Genomic DNA, 18,121 nt, shown 5'->3' with positions numbered 1-18,121 from the left:
TTCAGTATTAGGGGTGAGCAAAATGCATCAAATCTAATCCATCTCGAGTACTCACTGCTGAAAGCCCGGATTAAGAAAGCACAAGAGAAAAACTTTCGTGAACAGCTCCTAGATAAGAGGATGCACAGTATCTTCCACATAAATGTGAAGGATCAGTCAATGTCTTGTGAGCTAACGTTTGCTTTCCTTAAATCGCCCGGATTGAAGTCTGGTACAGAGGGTTTCATTTTTGCATGCCAAGACGCTGTCATTTCCACCTTAACATACCGCTTTGACAAGCCCTAATAATTTTTCCTATTTTTTGAAAATTTTCAAATTTTTGAAAAGTATATAAACTTTATAATTTTCATTAGGATAAAAAATTGTGTTTAGATAATTAGCAAGTTTTTTATCCATCTTTAAGAAACTTTGACAAAAATTTATAAAATTTGAATAAAAAAATTTTTGAAGTTTTGAAAATACTCTCAAGTTTTTAATTTTGGTTCGAAATGACTGATTAACGAACTGAACCTTCATTTTGGGGACCTTCAGAAGTGTATGAAATGCAGACTCGTTTGGACAGATCCTTCAAAAGTTAGAGTGGCTACAACATTCAGGTAACCATACATACAGACATACAGACAGACACCAACAAAATTTTATGATTTTCGGATTCTGTGCGTGCCGAAACGTAACCTTATGATTTGCAAAAACTAATTATAAACAAAAGTAAATTCATTGTTTCAACAAATAAATTCAATTTTCATGGAAGAAATGTATAGTAAATGGCTCTTTGTGAAAAACTCTAAAAAAATGTTTTTTTTTCTCAAAAACTATTTGCTAGATTTTCCAAAAAGTATGACATTTTGTGGTTCAGATTTACCGAAACAAAATGTTCATATCCGCGAACTAGAAAGATTATTCACTTTTTATGCATACAGCATGTTATGAGAGCGTCTTCATACCTTCAGCATCTAAGTATAGAAATCATAATTTTTTAGTAAAATCACTGGAGATTTTGTATTCAACTGGTAGGGTTGAAAATCACTTTCAAATAAGTAGAGGAAGCGTACATATAAAAAATATGTCTTTGAATTAATTTTTAAGGAATGTTTTAAGATCTCTTAAACATTGAAATTAGGAAAATGGCATTTCTTGATGAACAAAAACGCAGGGGATGTTCTGCTTGAAATATCAGGGTAGGAATTTCAGCCACAACCACGTCTCACGACTGTGAGATAGATGGTTACAGTCTGTAACAGAATCAATACGACGATCCAGCAAAGGCCTCGTGCACCCTAAGAATACGGAGCGGCCCAAGGACTGCCGCCTTTTGCATTTTTCCTGCAAGTGTTTTAGCATATTGCTGACACGCAGGGATGCTTTTTAGGTCATTACCGAGTGAAAGCTTGGCACCTCCAAGAACGCCGATGATAAGGATGATTAGTTTAACAGAATATTCCGGGTACAGTCGTTGCAACTCCCTTATAAGGTCTCGATACCTCTCTTTCTTTTCATTCTCCTTGGCTATGATGTTTTTGTCAGCTGCTTCCGAAAATTCGATAAGGAACATGGTTCACTTCTCCAAGTCAAGAAGAACCATGTCAGGCTTCGAGTGAGCAACAGAAACAATTGTCAAGAATATAAAGTTTCAGTATATGCGGCACTTCCCATTCTGGACAATTGACTCAATTTCCGTAGAAGCATTTAGAGGAGCGATATTAAGGTAAATGCCGTAAGAGTGACAGATATGGTAATAAAGCACTCTTAGTGCCGCATTGTGCCTTTGAATGTAGGTCGTTCCCGCGTAAGTTGGACAACTAGATAGTATGTGAGCTAAATGCTCGGGGTTTGCACGGCACGCCCTGCAGCTATCATCAGGAATGTCTTGGCTCAAAATGTGGCGACGGTATGTTAAGGCAGAAATGACACCGTCTTGGCATGCCAAAATGAAACCCTGCGTACCAGACTTCAATCCGAAGATTTAAGGAAAGCAAACGTTAGCTCACAACACATTGACTGATCCTTCACATTTCTGTGGAAGATACCGTGCATCCTCTTATCGAGGAGCTGTTCACGAAAGCTTTTCTCTGGGACTTTCTTAATCCGGGCTTTCAGGAGGGAGTACTCGAGATAGATAAGATTTGATGCATTTTGCTCACCCCTAATACTGAAGTTAAGTCCGAGTGTTTCAGCAGCCTCCTCCACTGCTTTGTACAGAAACGCTCCTTTGCCCACTTTTTCGTGATTCCTGACCATTTTAAGAAGAGAGCCTCTTCCATTTGCAACTCTATGTGCTGTACTCAGAATAATCCTGTTGTGAAGACATTCAAGACTCAATATTCCGCGACCACCTTGACGGCATGAGATGTACAGTCGCGGAACGGAAGACTTAAGATGCATGCTTTTGTTCATGTGCATAACCCTTCTTGTCCCGATATCAAGGGATCTGAGATCGTTCTTCGTCCATGAAACTACTCCAGATGAATAGAGTACTACCGTATGGCAAGCATGTTCGTTGCAGATACTTTGTTCTTCGCCGACAGTTCGGAAGACCAAATGTGCCGGATGAGACATTTGTATCTGCTTCGGAGAATATCCTTTATAGATGTCACATCCCGAATGCGGCTCTGTGGCACGCCCAGGTATGTATTAGTCTCTCCAGCGCAAAGGTTTCGTATAGCGGTTCTATAAACGAGCTCAGGATCTTCAGAGATGCCATTAAGTTTTCCTCGCTTCAAATAAACCTTGGCGCATTTGTCTAACCCAGATTCCATTCCAATTTCCTTAGTATATCGTTCGACAATCCCTAGAGCTAGATCTAGTTGCTCTTTATTTTTAGCATAGATTTTAAGATCGTCCGTGTAAAATACACGAGTGACCTTGTACTTCTGATCTGCAGGTTTGCCGCTCAAGTACTCGTCGGAATGGCGAAGTGTTAGAGATAGTGGCAATATTGTAAGGCAAAAGAGGAGTGGGCTCACGGTGTCGCCCTGAAAGATACCTCTCGGAAAGGTGACCTTGTTATTTGTCACACGATTTTTTCCAGATGAGATAGTAAATCTGGTTTTCCAAAGCGGCATCAATCTCTCTATGCACCCAACTATTTGCGGATGAACCTTTAAAATTTCCAAAAGACAGATGATAAGTCTATGGGATGTAGAATCGAAAGCTTTCCGATAATTAATCCAGGCCATCGATAGGTCACGCTGGTAGAATGCTGCATCTTTGCAGACACATCTATCGATGAGCAGGTTCTCCCGACATCCCGCTACGCCTTTCTTTGAGCCTCGTTTTTCATACATTTCTTGCCACACAGGTTCAACTGCCCGAACAATCCTATCATTTAGGATAGCTATGAATATCTTATACAGTGTGTTCAGACAAGTGATTGGCCTGCAATTCTTCGGGGCTGCTAAGTTGCCTATTTTCGGCAGAAGTATTGTGCGCCCTTCCACCAACCACTCTGGAATCGGCTCTTCCGACTTTAAATGTAAAGTGAAAATACGGGCCAAATTCTGATGGGTCGAAGGAAACTTCTTCCACCAGAAGGTTTTGATACAACCTGGTCCTCGGTAGTGGTGGGTGGGCATTCTTTATCAGGTGTTATGAGGGCATCACATAGCTCCTTGAAGCTATTTATATTTTCTGAGTCTTCGTCCAGTCTATGCTGCACTTCGTAGACTTCTCTCCAAAATACTTCGACCTCCTCTGGTTTGGGCGGGTGTTCGACAGTAACTGGAGGGTCTTGGAAGAGTCGAGATGGGTCAGAAAGAAACTTGATTTTCTCTGAACCCCCTCTCTCTCCGCTCTTGACTTCTCTTAGCGTCAGATAGTATCCGTATTCTCTCGACAATATGCTGCCTGATGATCAGCAGCTTTGACTTGTTAAGTGTGTGATAACGGGTCCGGAGTTCGCGCGCGAACTTTCGAACCTTGGCGGTAAAATTCCTGCCAGATATAATGTAGTCGATCACATACTGAATGCGGGATGCGTACTGTCTTGCCCAGCCTATTTTTATGGCAAGTTGATGCATTCGTCTTTTGGTATTATGATCAACCATTGGTTTTGTCTTATGATTCGCACCGGCCAAAGCTCTCGCTGCATTATACACACAATAATTGATAGCCCAGAGGTCGGATTCTCCGGGAAAAAGTCCAGAAAGCTCGTCATCCATTTCAGCCAGATCTTTAGGCTTGAGAGGAACCTTGTTGTTGATTTTTCTCCGGGTCATAAAGCATCGCTCTTCCTCTATTGGATGTCTGCCCGCGGTTGGTCTTAGTGTCGCCTCTCTTTCTCTGTTGCTGGCTTGTTCTAGCTGTGGTAGATTAGGCGTTCCGCTTACATAGCCCCTTTTTCGGAGTAGTTCAGCATGGTTTCGCAGGCGTTGCTGCGAAAAGTGCGATAGCTCCGGGTGTTTCTTGCACCATAGAGCATGCAGCCGTGCCATGTAACCCCGTTCAGGGGCCACACTCGCATCGTAGCACTCTAGCTCTAGAGTGGTCGGCATTGTTGGCCGACCCATTGCCGGGAGCCATGTGCGTTCTGTTGTTTTGAATCGCACTTACTACAACTATGTTTGGTGTTGTTCCCAAGAGAAGCTAGGGAAAAAGGTTCGTCCATTCTTGTAGAGCCCCGCATGCAAGGATAAGGCTGCGTAATCTGAGAGGTCGCACGGTATCCCAGAGTCACCGTTCTAGATACCTCACCCAGGTGCCATTCAGCTTTCGGCATGGTTTTCACACCTCCGCTTGCAGGTTGATTCCTTCGGGACCACCCCTGGACAATTGTCCGTGACTGCCTATTTATTTTTGTAAACATATTCGGCAGAAACCCTTGGTACAGGGACCCTCTATCCGCAACCCGAGGACGCGTTCGGTGGCTTTGTCATAGGCCCTTCGGTTTGATTCTAGAGGAATAAAAAAATATATATCTATGAGCTATGTATATGTTCTTTCTCAACCTATTGATGATCCAACATAACTACATCCTCCAGACGTGGATGGCCTCATACAACCAGAGGCAGAAGTAGAGGTTCAGCAACCAAAAAAGCGATGAAAATGGACATACCATATGAACAAAGATGTTATACGCATTTATTTTTTGGTAGAGAAATATGGGTAAAGTGTAAGGACAGAAGATCATAGACTCTTCTTACTTAAATACCCAAAGCTAACCACAAAAATAAATGAGCAGAATCTGGCAGATCAAAAACCCTCGATATTTGTAAACAGATTCCTTTCGACTGTTCAACAATCTGCTATCAAAATGGAAGTGGAACAGAAGCTTTCTATTGATGATGAACATTATGTACCGGATCCATTAGAACCACATCCGGATATTACTAACGATGATGTGGATAGGGAAATCCCAGAAAAACTACAGCACCTTGAAAGGAATTTTGGTCATGCTTTACTAATGTTTAGATATTTAGAACCAATACTAAGGGATTTTCTGCCCAAAATGAACATCACAAATGATCTGCGTGCACTAATAGCACATCTGGACAGCAAGGTTTTACCTACGTCTTTGAACGTAGCACAAACTGCGTTAGAGGTGCAAACTCTTGTATACTGTGCAGCTGTGGCAACCGTTAGAACGTTGGGCCGGAAAGCTAGGCCTGCAAATGCAGTTTTTGTTCCAGCGAGGGATAGAGATCCACCATGGAAGATCAGATTGGATATGGATGTCAGCAAGGTCAGGTGCAAATTGGGTCGATTAACTCAATATAAAAAAAGAAATAGAACCAGAAAGCTGGTAAACCATGTTACTAAAATCATCCACCCTCGGCGCATCGCGACATTAACACCGCCAATATTGGATGAAATTTTAGACTCTCAACTACAGAGACTTGATGTTCTTACTGCCAGACTGCGTCGGTACAAGAAAAGTAGTGCACGAAGGCAACAAAATCAAAACTTTCAGACAGATGATAGAAGGTTCTATCGTGAACTGAGAACCAATTTATGATTCTATGTAAATTTGTAAATTTACCCAGTTTGAAATTATAACTGGAATATAAATTATAAATTTATCAAGTTACCCAGGAATAAATTTCAAAATTAGAAAATTTAGAATTCGCAAAATTTTTTAAGTAGGCCCTCTGCCAATTTATTTACAAATTGCAAGCTTATCAAGTTGCCTAACAACTATTCCGGATATTGTACAATTTTCCACATTGATTACACAGGCCCACAAAAAAAAGTTGTCTGAACGAGACAAGTGACTAGGCTATCCTTATGGATTTTGAGCCGCTGAATCTAAATATGGTCTCAGAATTTGTTCTACACGTCTCAGTTTTCCCCTAGATGCAGAAAATAGGGGGAAGACTAGGGCTATTCTGGACATTAGTTTGATGATACCAGTATACAGAAAAATAAGCATACTGGTGTCATATTCTTATGTGTTGCGACTCCTTAAGATCGAATTTATACACAAAAATTCCCCAATGTGCTTACCGTTTCCCCTAGATAGGATAAATCTACGGAAATTGAACGTCTTGCGCATGTTATACTGACTTGTGAAGCAACAAATAAGAAAAATGCTATTTCCTCTGCAATTTTGAGCTCTCGTTTACCATTTTTTCCCTAGATGCGAAAAACAGGGCAAAGCCTAGAGATTTTCTGGTCACACAGGGCATAACAAAAATTTGCCTGCACAAAACAAGTGACTAGGCTATCCTTATGGAGATTGAGCCGCTGAATCCAAATTAGGCCTCAGAACTTCTCATACACGTCTCAGTTTTCCCCTAGATGCAGAAAATAGGCAAAAATCTAGAGATATTATGGATGTTATTTTGATAATACCAGTATATGCGAAAATAGACAGATGGATATTATATTCTTAATTGTCGTGACATATAGACTTAATTTGTACATAGAAATTCTATAGTGTGCCTTTCGTTTCCCCTAGCTTGGGTAATTCTAGGAAAATTGAAGGTCTTTCTCATATTACATAGATTTGTACGAGAAAAAATAACAAAAATTCCACATACTTTGCAGGTTTGCGTGCTAAATCTAAATATGAACCCCATATTTTTTGGGTTTGTTCTAATTTGTCTCTAAATGCTGAATGTAGAGAAAAGTCTAGGGAATTTCTGGTCACGCAGGTTCACCAAAAAAAAGTTCTCTGCACGGGGCAAGTGACTGATTTCGCACGGAAAACTGTAAAGGATATTAGGTTTTTGTTATTTTTTCCCGTGCAAATCTATAAAATCTGAGAAAGCCCTTCAATTTTCCTAGAATTACCCAAGCTAGGGGAAACAGAAGGCACACTGAAGAATTTTTGTATACAAATTAAGTTTCTAAAAGTAGTTGCAACTAAGAATATAATATCGATGTGCCTGTTTTCGCGTATACTGGTATTATCAAAATAACGTGCGAGTTGTCCTAAGAGTTTTCCTTATTTTTTTTATCTAGGGGGAATCTGAGACGCGTAAGATAATTCTAAAGCGAGATTTGAATTCAGCGGCTCAAAATCCATAAGGGTAACCTAGTCACTTGTCTCGTGCAGATAAATTTTTTGTATGGCCTGTGTGACCAGAAATCCCTAAACTTTTCCCCATTTTTTGCATCTAGTACTTTTTAAGATGAGGCAATAATACTACGTCCCGATCGTACAACTGGCACATTTTAAGGCCATCGTGTAGCACGAAACTTTTTCGGGAATATTGTAGACCCTGACGCAGTGTAGTCAGCTCTTCAAGATGGAACCTCTTTCAATAGATTGTACCCAACTCTGAAGAAATCGATAAGTTTCCATTCAGTCTTTTGAAAGCCCGTGTTAAAAGCTCCATGCGTGGTGTGCAAGTAATACGAATCGAGATCCAGCAACGTTTTGTTTTTCTACACTTCGTTCAAATCCGATTAGAAATATTTGGCGAATTTTATGTTAATGTTTAAACCGCCCATCGAGATTTGTATAAGTTTCGGCAACACTTCCGTAAACACGCTGTTTTTAACTGCTTTCAGTAAATCATGGGCCAAAGATTTCCAAATGAATGTATATGTTAAATATTTTGTGGCTACTTCCGAGCGGCAAATCACTTTAAGATCATGATTTTTTAAAATAAAAAATCTGTACATGATTTTTAAATGAGCGAAACTTTATTCAACTTACCGCAGTGTAACTTTCGATACAATTTAGTTGTTATGTAGAACATAAGCCTCTTATTGCATATAATGAAACTATTCACATACGAATGAAATCGTTCAAATTCAGAGGCTAAGGAAAAAAATCACAAGTGCGACCATATGCAACGCGACGCTAAAAGAAATAACGATGAGATAAGTGCTGGATAAAGAAAAGTAGCATTCGATCGCTTACAAAAGCGTGTGAATTTCTCCGAGTCTTACTCTTCGTGACAATTCGGCTAAACTCGGAACAGGTCGGGTCGTAATAACCATGATTTTATTCAGACTCTCGTCAAAATCTAATACCAACTCTGTAGTGGTCGCCATCTAATTCAACATCTCCACTGAATCCCTTGTATCTCCATGCCAATTCAGCCTTCGTAGTTTCGTAATTTACAAGATACTGATTAATATTTGCTTTTTTCATTCCACTGACTGCGTTGTTGAACCTATCAACTGCTTAAAAGGTATCTGCTTAATACGTATCTGCTGTGTGGCTAGATAGAGCACAACAATGAAAGGCCGTTTTTGCAGTGCAGGCTCAAGCTTGCGTGGGACAGTGACATGTGCAAGCATACAGTCAGAGTCGAGAGTTAAAAAAAAAGAGAGAGAGAGAGAGAAAGCCGGGATGCAGGGAGCGTGGTGTGCTCGCTGGCGAAATATGAAACAATATTAAGTTAATTTAACATGTAATATTTGTTTTATTAGAATCGTTTTGAAAAAAATTTTATTACGCACGAATGTATACATGTAATTTTTAACGAAACTGAGGTACATTTTTTTAGGTTAGTTGCTGATAATATTTTGAAATAAGATCAAATTCGAGAGCATATGAAAAATACAAGGACATTGCATAAAATTCAAGGAGATTCGAGGACTTTTTAAGTACAGCCAAAATTTAAGGGCATTTTAATAACTTAAAGAACTTCTAGGACCATTGGACGCCATAAAATATTTCAAGAAATTGGCTTCCCTAAAGATTTTCTGAAAAATTTCTGATATATTGAATACAGTGTACTTTAGATTTTATCAAAAATAATAAATTGGTTAAATATCTTAGGCTCAAATGGAGTTAGAGCAAACAGGCATAAATTCTACAAACATTAATTTTTTTAAATGACTAGAAACAGAAACAACATGATTATGCTAAATAAAAAGCATGTCCATTTTAAAATGAATATATTAGGACAAATAAAAATAAGGAATTTTGTGTATAAAAGTTGAGACCATTGACCCATTAATAGTAATGACTCAGTGGCGAATTAGAAAATTTGTTTTTAAAATGATCCAGAGCCTACAATTTTAATCGGATTCCAACTTTTTTTTAAATTAAAACTAATTAAGAGTCTGAAGAGGTCTGTCGAGAGCGATTTTGCTAAAAAGGCTCTATTTGTTTGTGATTCAAGTTGCAAAATGCCAAAGAAACCATAATTTTTCATATTTGAGCTTTGAAATCAAACACTTTAGTATAATTTTTTTTATTGTTATAGACAAATTTCATAAAAAAATTTAATAAATAAGCTTCTCTGTATATATAAAATTTATTTTTTCTGCGCAATCGTTAGTTTTACCTTCAAAAATGAAAATTCCATCGCAAAAATGGACGATCAAAATATTTACCACTGTTATAAACCATACTGATTAATAAATGCATTAAACAGTCACTCTTTGATAGAAAAAATCCTTTTTCTTCGTAATTGTTCATTTTATCCCTAAATTAATATTCTGTTGGAAGAAATCGACGTTTGACAATATGTTTTGATTTTTATTAACAATTTCGATCAACAAATGCATTTAATAGACGCTTTCAAATAGAAAAAATCTCTTTCTTGCGTTCATTAATAAACTAATGAATGCGCAGAAAAAATACATTTTATATATACAGAGGCGCTTATTTATTAAATTTGTTTATGAAATTTGTCTATAACAATAAAAAAATTAGACTTTAGTGTTTGATTTCAACGAAACATTAATTTCACTCGATTTCGCGAGGAAAACCGTGATGAAAAGAACTTCCAGGCTTCAATGTACAGCAATAATCGATTTTGTTCATAAATTTGTTTATAACAATTGAAGATGGAATCGGATGAAAATTGTAGGCTCTGGATCATTTTGTAACTCAATTTTCTAGTTCACCGCACTGTGCTTCGGCTTACGGGTTCGATACCCGCCTCGCACTCTGGAAGAGCCTCGGTGGTCCCTGTGGTGAACACTAGCCTAGCAAGGGAGTTGTTCATCTCCGGAGAGTCGTCGGACCGATACCTCTAGAGAAAAAGGTTTCCTCTAAGTACTTAAAGCTGTTGCTCTTAATGGTTCGGAACCCCCCTTAAACTGTAGGTCCCCCTCCCACCACCAAGTAAGTGTGTAGGGGGTGTGTGAAGGAATAGGGAAGAATGTACAAGAAAAATGTAAACCCTTAGGGGACACATTAGATGCTTCCATTCCAACACTAATAACTCTTTTTAGCTTGGCCCCCAAAAATCGGGTCCCGTGATAAAATAATTATGCATTTAAAATGGTTAAACACAGCAATAAATGGAATTATATAATAAAAGACTGACAATATAAGTCATGTAATAATGAACAATAAATAAAATCCTAAATCATAAATCTTGAGTTTTAGAAAAATACCTGAATTATCAGAAATTAATATATTATGCCTACACGGCTAAAGATTGATTAGATCCACCAGATATGAATATCAGCTTTTACCTCAAACTCGGAGATCTAGAATGATGCCGAGGTAGATGTGCCAGATGATGAGAATGAAGCATTTCACCGGGATGTGTAAGACTCTCTAGGCTACCGGCACGCGAATCGCTGATCACAATGTCCTGCAGGTCCATCTAAACGAAGAAATGAATCAAAATAATTTCATAAAAAAAGTATGCAAAATTAAATCTAAACCGAAAAAGAAAGTGGGAATCTACAGGTTCGATGTCGTCAACATCTATCTTGTTTTCAAAGTTCTCAAGATTTCCGCGGGCGCCTTTTGCCTCTGTTAATCAATTATACCGTTCGCTAATATTGTCTGCAAAAGTGCAATCAATTTTCTACATTTAACATACTTGAATGCAGAAAGTAATTTTTAAAAGATTATCCAGTGTGACAAGCGCCTTCAAACGTACTTAAGTGAAATTTTCCTTCAGGTGCAGTTTTGAAACTATCGTATTCAATAATATTTTCGTAGAATTTCCCTATGCTGTTTATTTTATCGATATTCATTTGATCCAATGCCCAATTTTTATACTTTATATTTTTTCAAATTAACGTTTAATCTAATTTCTATTCTTCGGAATAACTACTTGTCCTTAGTTTTATTATTTTAAACTAAGACTGGGAATAATTCTTATTTTACCGAAATACTATTTGCCCTATTTTTTATATTTCCGAATTATCATTTACATTCATCATTTTGTCATCATTTTTATTCCCTTTGACTGGCACGGATGACCATTCGGCCAAATTTGTGCAGTCTCCGAGTTAACATATTCCCTAATTTACAATTTTCCAAATTACTATTGGACACAATTTACATTAAATCGAATAACATTGTGACAAGTGGAATTTATAGCGAATGGCAAATCAGCATACATGAAGAGGATATGTAAAAAACAACGATTAGCGCTTGTACACACCTGTTTGAGTGAAGATATCATAACACCCTGTAATTTGTGATACATTAGAAACTGTGTCTCAACGCACATAATAAATGAAATTAGCATGTGAAACTAATCAAAATTTGAATGAAATATTTTGTTTAGTGGGAATTAAGTAATATCATGCAGCAAGTCTTATATAATTCATGCACATGCTTCTGTACGAGCTTCGCTGTGTTGATATCATCTAGGAGCAGTTTCTCAAGCTCTCAAGCAAGTCCTATCAAAGTATGAAAACTTGAATCACATTGGTCATATACTACACAGGATTTATTACAGAAACGGTACTCTAATGTCTGCATTGGCCAAGTTAGTTACCTTCCTAAACATGTAACTTTCGAGTACTCACCAGTCACGTGAATTTAAAAACCGCAATGTGAACATATATCGTTTAGAATAATAAGACTAAACTCAAATCTTTGCTCTAAATTCATTTTTGAAAGGATAATCTTCTAAGAATCAAATGTATGCACGTGGAAAATCCTATACATTTTCGGCATTTAGTTCGAATGAGTGTCAGATTTATATTTTTAATTATTATTCGACATACTTCAATAAATAAAAATTTGTAAAAATTCTAAAACAAGTCAAAGGTTGAAGTATTGAAGCTAAAACTATTGAATTTACACATATATTTGAGAATCAAACAGATTTGTTATTGGTTTTGCATAGGACTAAAAGTAAACTATAGAAGTTCTCAAGTCCAGAATCTTCAATAAGAAGATCAAACAATTCTGGCGTTCGGTGCAAGTACTAATCGTTCTAATAAAAACACTTTTTTTATTGTTGTCGGATACAGTACAGCTCAAAAGAATGTACACGCCTACTTTTTGAATTAGAATTTATTATTCAAATGTTAGTGAAAGTTTGCGACGTTTACAAAATTTATTATATTTTAAACTCTGCATCGAAGGAAACCAACTCGGGATAATTCAATTAATTTTATAACAGAATATTGTATTGAAGATTTGAATCAATTCTTTCATTTGGAGATGATTGGATGCCACAAGTAAACGTCCCCATACTTTTTAGTCATACTATATCTTAAAATGTAGCCATTTATGTTCAAACTAAATATAATTAAGATATTATAGTGATCGCGTAAGTCAATTTTTTCCTTCCTCATCAAACAGACAAGAAGTACTTTCAGCGGTTATTACCCGGCAACAACAAGAAATAAATACATTAAAGATAGGAAAACCTGACATGCCTTAAAGTAAATTAAGATCATGAGTATGTTGGAAATTTCATATTGATATATGGATAACGATTCAAACTGGAAGATTTTGTGATAAAAATTCTTGTTAGGCTTTGGCTAAACGAAAACACTCTGCACAATTTTGACATATAGGATCTCTAGAATTTCCCGGAATGAAAATAAAATATTAGAATGAAAAAGACAATAATTCTCCCTCTTTACGAGATTCGGCCAAGCAATTTCATTAAATTCTCTTGAACTCAACTAAATCAATTTGAATGTTGTCAAATTCCCCTAAAAATCTCTTACAATAATTTGAATTTTCTCATGTTTAATTAAATTCCCTTAAATGCACTTTAATTCCTGTAGAATTACTGTAATTCCCTACAATTAAATTTAGTTTCGTTGACTCTAATTCAATTCATTTTAGATCTTTTAAGCCCGCATAAATTCGTGGAAACTTGATTCTCTGAAACTCAATTAAATTCCATTGACTTCCTTTATATTAACTACTATTTTTGAAAGCTTACTCAAATGCCCTTGGATTCTCTTAAATTCACTTTAATCCATTTGAACTCATCTAGATTCTCTCAGAATCCATTAAATGTACATATAATGTAAATGTAAATCCATTAATGTATTCATTTAAAATGAGCGAATTCCCTTTAAAGATGTACAAAATCTCATAATCCTGAAGCATGAATAAATTCGGAAATAACGTATGAACGGATACGTGGGTCATATTTTGTTGATCTCATTGACATCAAATTGAAAATCTGACAGAACTTATAGGATAGACCTAAAACCAAAAATTGTTATTCTTCTCATCCTAATCTATAATCTATTTTTGTAAAATTTTTCTTAAAATTTTCTCTAAAATATTGAAAACAGCTAATAGGAATAGGTATATTGTAAAGTGTTTCTATTGATCTAAACACGCTTCGTGTTAGATTTTCATTCGGTGATTTTGAAGTAGATCTGACAGTCTCGAAGGAATTAAAAATATAAATAAAACCAAAACTAAAATAGAAAGAGTAAAGTAGTTAATATTTTAAACCCATATGCTAATTGGACCAAGCTGACACCTTGCGATAACGGATTGAGGAACGAGGTGCGTAGGTGTTCTGGTGTTGGTAGTACGAGGGTGGTAGGTGATGATGGTGATGATGCTGATGATAATGAACGTGATGATTATGATAGTATTGATCATTATCGGTAACGTAGTATTGGTGGTGATGGCTGTGGTAGTAGCTCGCCCGGTAGGACTGTGCCAGCAATGGCTCTAGCTCTGGTGCGCGTTCCTCGGTGTTAACTACGAGTACAACCCCAGACCCACCCCCTCCCTGGCTACTCTCGCCGCTGCTCCCTACTTTATCATACTGATGGGACATCTTCCAGTTCACCTTTTTATTTCTGAAACAGAAGTATCAGATTTAATATTTTTTGTCCAAGTACCTTCAAACTGGGTTATTTTCTTTTACAAGAAGTTAGCTATTCTTTTCTATTTAACTCGTTAAATTAAAATTCAGGATTATTAATAATTAATTTCCGAGTAAAAAGTTATCTTTTCGCTTTTACTGGATTAAGTTTTACAGATGTTTGAGAATTATATAAAAAATAAATTCGTTCTTACAACATTTTTTAAGACGTTAATTACAGATTAAAAAAAATAGTTCTAAACTTTAACGAAATAAAGCAAATACACTCGAACTTCAAAGATCAGAAAAGTTCGGAAATCCGAAACCCCAAAGATACGACCGTGAAAGAGGTTCCCCATCCTGTGACGTATAGATTTTTGCGGTGATGCTTGAGAACGCACACAGAACAACTATGGAGCGCTCGTATCTTTGGAGCTTTCATCTTTGGAGTTAGGGTGTAAACCTAAACTAAAATCTGAGAAAAATTTCACGATTTTCCCTGAGTTTGAAAAAATTGGTTCAAAAATTTTTAAACTTAAGCTTCTAACTTCTAAACGTAGAGCTCTAGAATCTTAAGAGTTCATAATATTAGCTAAGAAAGTTCCCTACCGATAGAAATCATATTCTCTGAGATTTCTATCGGTAGGATTATACAACTATTGGGCTGCCAATTTGAAATAAGACAACTTTCAGTAATTAAAATTTCAAACTATACCATTTTGAATGTTCCAAAACATTTTAAGGTTTTTAAATAGAAAATGGACAATTAAAAATTAAGGCAGCTAAGAATGGATTTTTTTAATCAAAAAAGCCTAATTTAAGCTGAACCATTTAAAATTTAAGGTATTTAAGATTATTTCAATAACATTTAAGGTGATTGAATCGGATAATTGCAGCTTTTTCCCTTCATGGAAACAGTTTTTTAAAAAATTCATTTCAATAATGCTAATTAAATTTTAAACGTGGATTGCAACTTTTCAATATCTTATTTAGTTTAACAGAGTATTTATTAGAAACACTTACTAGTAAACCACTTTCTATTTATTAAATATTTTTCAAACATTTAAAACATGGTATGTCTTGTGCCCTGCCTAATAATAATTGTTGCTTTTTTCTCGTTTTTAATTTTTATGTTGTACTTATGTTTATATTTTTGTACCAAAGGTTGTCTTTAACTATTGGGTTAATAAATAACTAGGGGGAAGGGGGTAATCCACAAAAATTCGGTGAGCGTGACCCAAATATTTTAGGTAAGCTTGGACACTTCATTCAAAAAAAATTTAATTCCAATACAATAAAATAAAAATCAATCAAAAATCGTAAATTTATTATTTAGGTAGGTATATAATTTCTGGAGAAAAAAAACTTTTTTTTCAAAGAATGTTAATACTTCAAGTTCTAATAAACAGTTATTGCAAGTAAACATACTCAATGGAGTTTTTAACAACTGGCTTATATTAAGATATTTAAATCTTTAACATGATTTATAATTTAAAATTAATGGAACAAAATAAAATGATGAAAATACATTAAATTCATTTAAATGAAGACGCATTCTATGAAATGAAGTATACCAATGATATGAAATGTCGAACCTGATGCTATGTTGACGTCTGTTTTCGGCGGCGGCAAGAATTCCAAGAGCGCCATCTTCTTCTGACCTGGAGCCTCGTTTTTGGTCAGGACTCGTTGGAGGCTCCAGACTGTTTGTCCGACTTCCGGTTCCATGATGGTTATTCCCTGTATGGTTCACTCCAGCCATGTCCAACAGGCAGTTGAATATGGTCGAACGCTGTTCGAATTTTTTAAAGCCGTGTAAAATTTACCATATATTTCATGTATTTTAAAAGCACGTGGCAGCAAGAGACCAATATGTATGTACAGGCACATACAGGCTTTTTTCTAATTCTCGAAACAACTTTTTCCCCATTCCCTCTAGATTCTTTATAATATTTTAAAACAGCGACGATTCTACTGTCTTGAAAAATTTTGGAATCCAGGAAGACCTAGGTAAAAAGTATATAACATATTTGTGATAAGTTTTAGAAAAATGCTTGAAACCATGCCAGAAAAATGTGTCATAGTGATATAATATGGTGCAAGGTGTTATTCAAAGAAATATATTGAAAAAGTCACATGCACGAGTTGGCGAGTCCTTTAGATTCTTTTATTTTGTATGCTAAATATATGTGCAATTTGTACGTACTTCAAATGCAGTATTATTTTGTTACACTGCTATACAGCAGGGATATTATTTAATGAAAAATAGAAATGTCACCATAACGTAAATTAATTTTGGTGCTTTACTTGGAATTCCCAAGAAATATCCTACTGAACCTTTCGCCTTCCCCAACTATAAAAATTGCACAATAGAATATTTCAAAACATTTTATAAATGGATTGCCTGTACGTACCGAAAAATGCAGTTATTTATTCGTAAATTTTGGTACACATAGTCACGGTCATTTATGAAATTCAGAAATCTATTCTGAAAATGCTTAATAAAATTCTAAAGCAAAATTAAACTGTGTACCATTCCCAATGATTCCAAAATACTCTAGAATATTTCACAAGATTCTATATTCTTTAAGAATATTGAAAAAGATTCTATTCGAAAAGATTCTAGGTAGCCCTCGAATATTGTAGAATATTTTGAAATATTATAGAAGATTCAAGTTCTAGAGAATTCTAGAATCTGCAAAGAAATTCTAGTGAATTCTGGAACATCCTTATAACGTTTAATTAAGTTTGAAACTGCTTTCGAAAGGTTTAGAATGTCCCTGAATATTCTGCAAAATTCTACATTCTTCAAGTTCATTATAAAGTACTATAGTCATGAACCATACCAGATTATACAAGATTTGTTTGAATTAATAAGGTTTAGAGAACAATAGATTTTTCGAAATAAATAAAGTTTGGAGGTATAACAGTAATTGTCAAATTCTACAACCACAAATAATCATCTTGTTCTTCCAAGCAAATTCTTTTTGCCTGAATATACAATTTTCTAAAAGTTGAGGAATATTTTTGACTTTTCTCAAATTTTCCGAAATGCTGTGGAATTTTCTAGAATCTGTTATTGAATATACGTGACGTGCGCCGAAGAAAGGGGGCTTACTCTAAAAAAATCGAAATCAAGCTTTTGACACATTTCGATAGTTTTTGAGCTGCTCTTTTTAATTAAACCATCGGAACAACTATCCGAGGATTATTATTGCTAATGATTGAGTTATTAGGTACCCGAGTAATAGGGCTTTGGCTCGAGAGCTAGAGATTCCGTAAAACATCTCCCACCACTCACCATATCATCTACGCGTCCCATCTATACACCGCCCGTGAGCCGCGTCTACGACCTATCTCCTTCCGTGAGAATGTAGTCGTAAGTGGAGTTTCTTCAGCGCACGTCACACACACACAAACATTCGATAGGGTTCGATTCCCGGTGTCGAAACTTCTGGACGAAGAAGTTTACTTCTACACACGAAGATCTAGCCCGCATATTCACCTCATATTTAAAGTCGGAAACGCCCATTCCGCAGTGGCTGGTGTTAGGATGCACTATACTCCTACCGAAGAATGGTAACTCGTACAAACCAGAGAATTACAGGGCAATAACTTGTTTAAACACACTGTATAAGATTTTAACAGCCGTCTTAAACAACAGGATTGTTCGAAGAATTGAGCACGTGTGGAGAGAGATGTACGAACAACGTAACTCGAAAAAAGGTGTAGCA

At 36.1% G+C, this 18,121-nt stretch overlaps 1 protein-coding gene across 1 annotated transcript in view; it reads right to left on the bottom strand.

The window, feature by feature from the left end:
• The window catches only part of LOC117180362 (voltage-dependent calcium channel type A subunit alpha-1), a 617,877-nt gene that overhangs the window by 88,724 nt on the left and 511,032 nt on the right, over positions 1 to 18,121 (bottom strand). Inside the window, exons 28-30 of the mRNA XM_033372824.1 lie at positions 15,983 to 16,179; positions 14,373 to 14,382; positions 10,825 to 10,958 (exon numbers count right to left, since the gene is read on the bottom strand). Of these exons, the coding sequence (XP_033228715.1) occupies positions 10,825 to 10,958; positions 14,373 to 14,382; positions 15,983 to 16,179 (341 nt within the window). The remainder of the gene's footprint in view (positions 1 to 10,824; positions 10,959 to 14,372; positions 14,383 to 15,982; positions 16,180 to 18,121) is intronic.

This window comes from Belonocnema kinseyi, chromosome 9 (assembly GCF_010883055.1).
Source record: "Belonocnema kinseyi isolate 2016_QV_RU_SX_M_011 chromosome 9, B_treatae_v1, whole genome shotgun sequence".
In the NCBI taxonomy this organism is placed as follows: Eukaryota; Metazoa; Arthropoda; class Insecta; order Hymenoptera; family Cynipidae; genus Belonocnema; species Belonocnema kinseyi.
The sequence above is the reverse complement of the archived record's forward strand: the minus strand, read 5'-3'. Positions and strand labels throughout refer to the sequence as shown.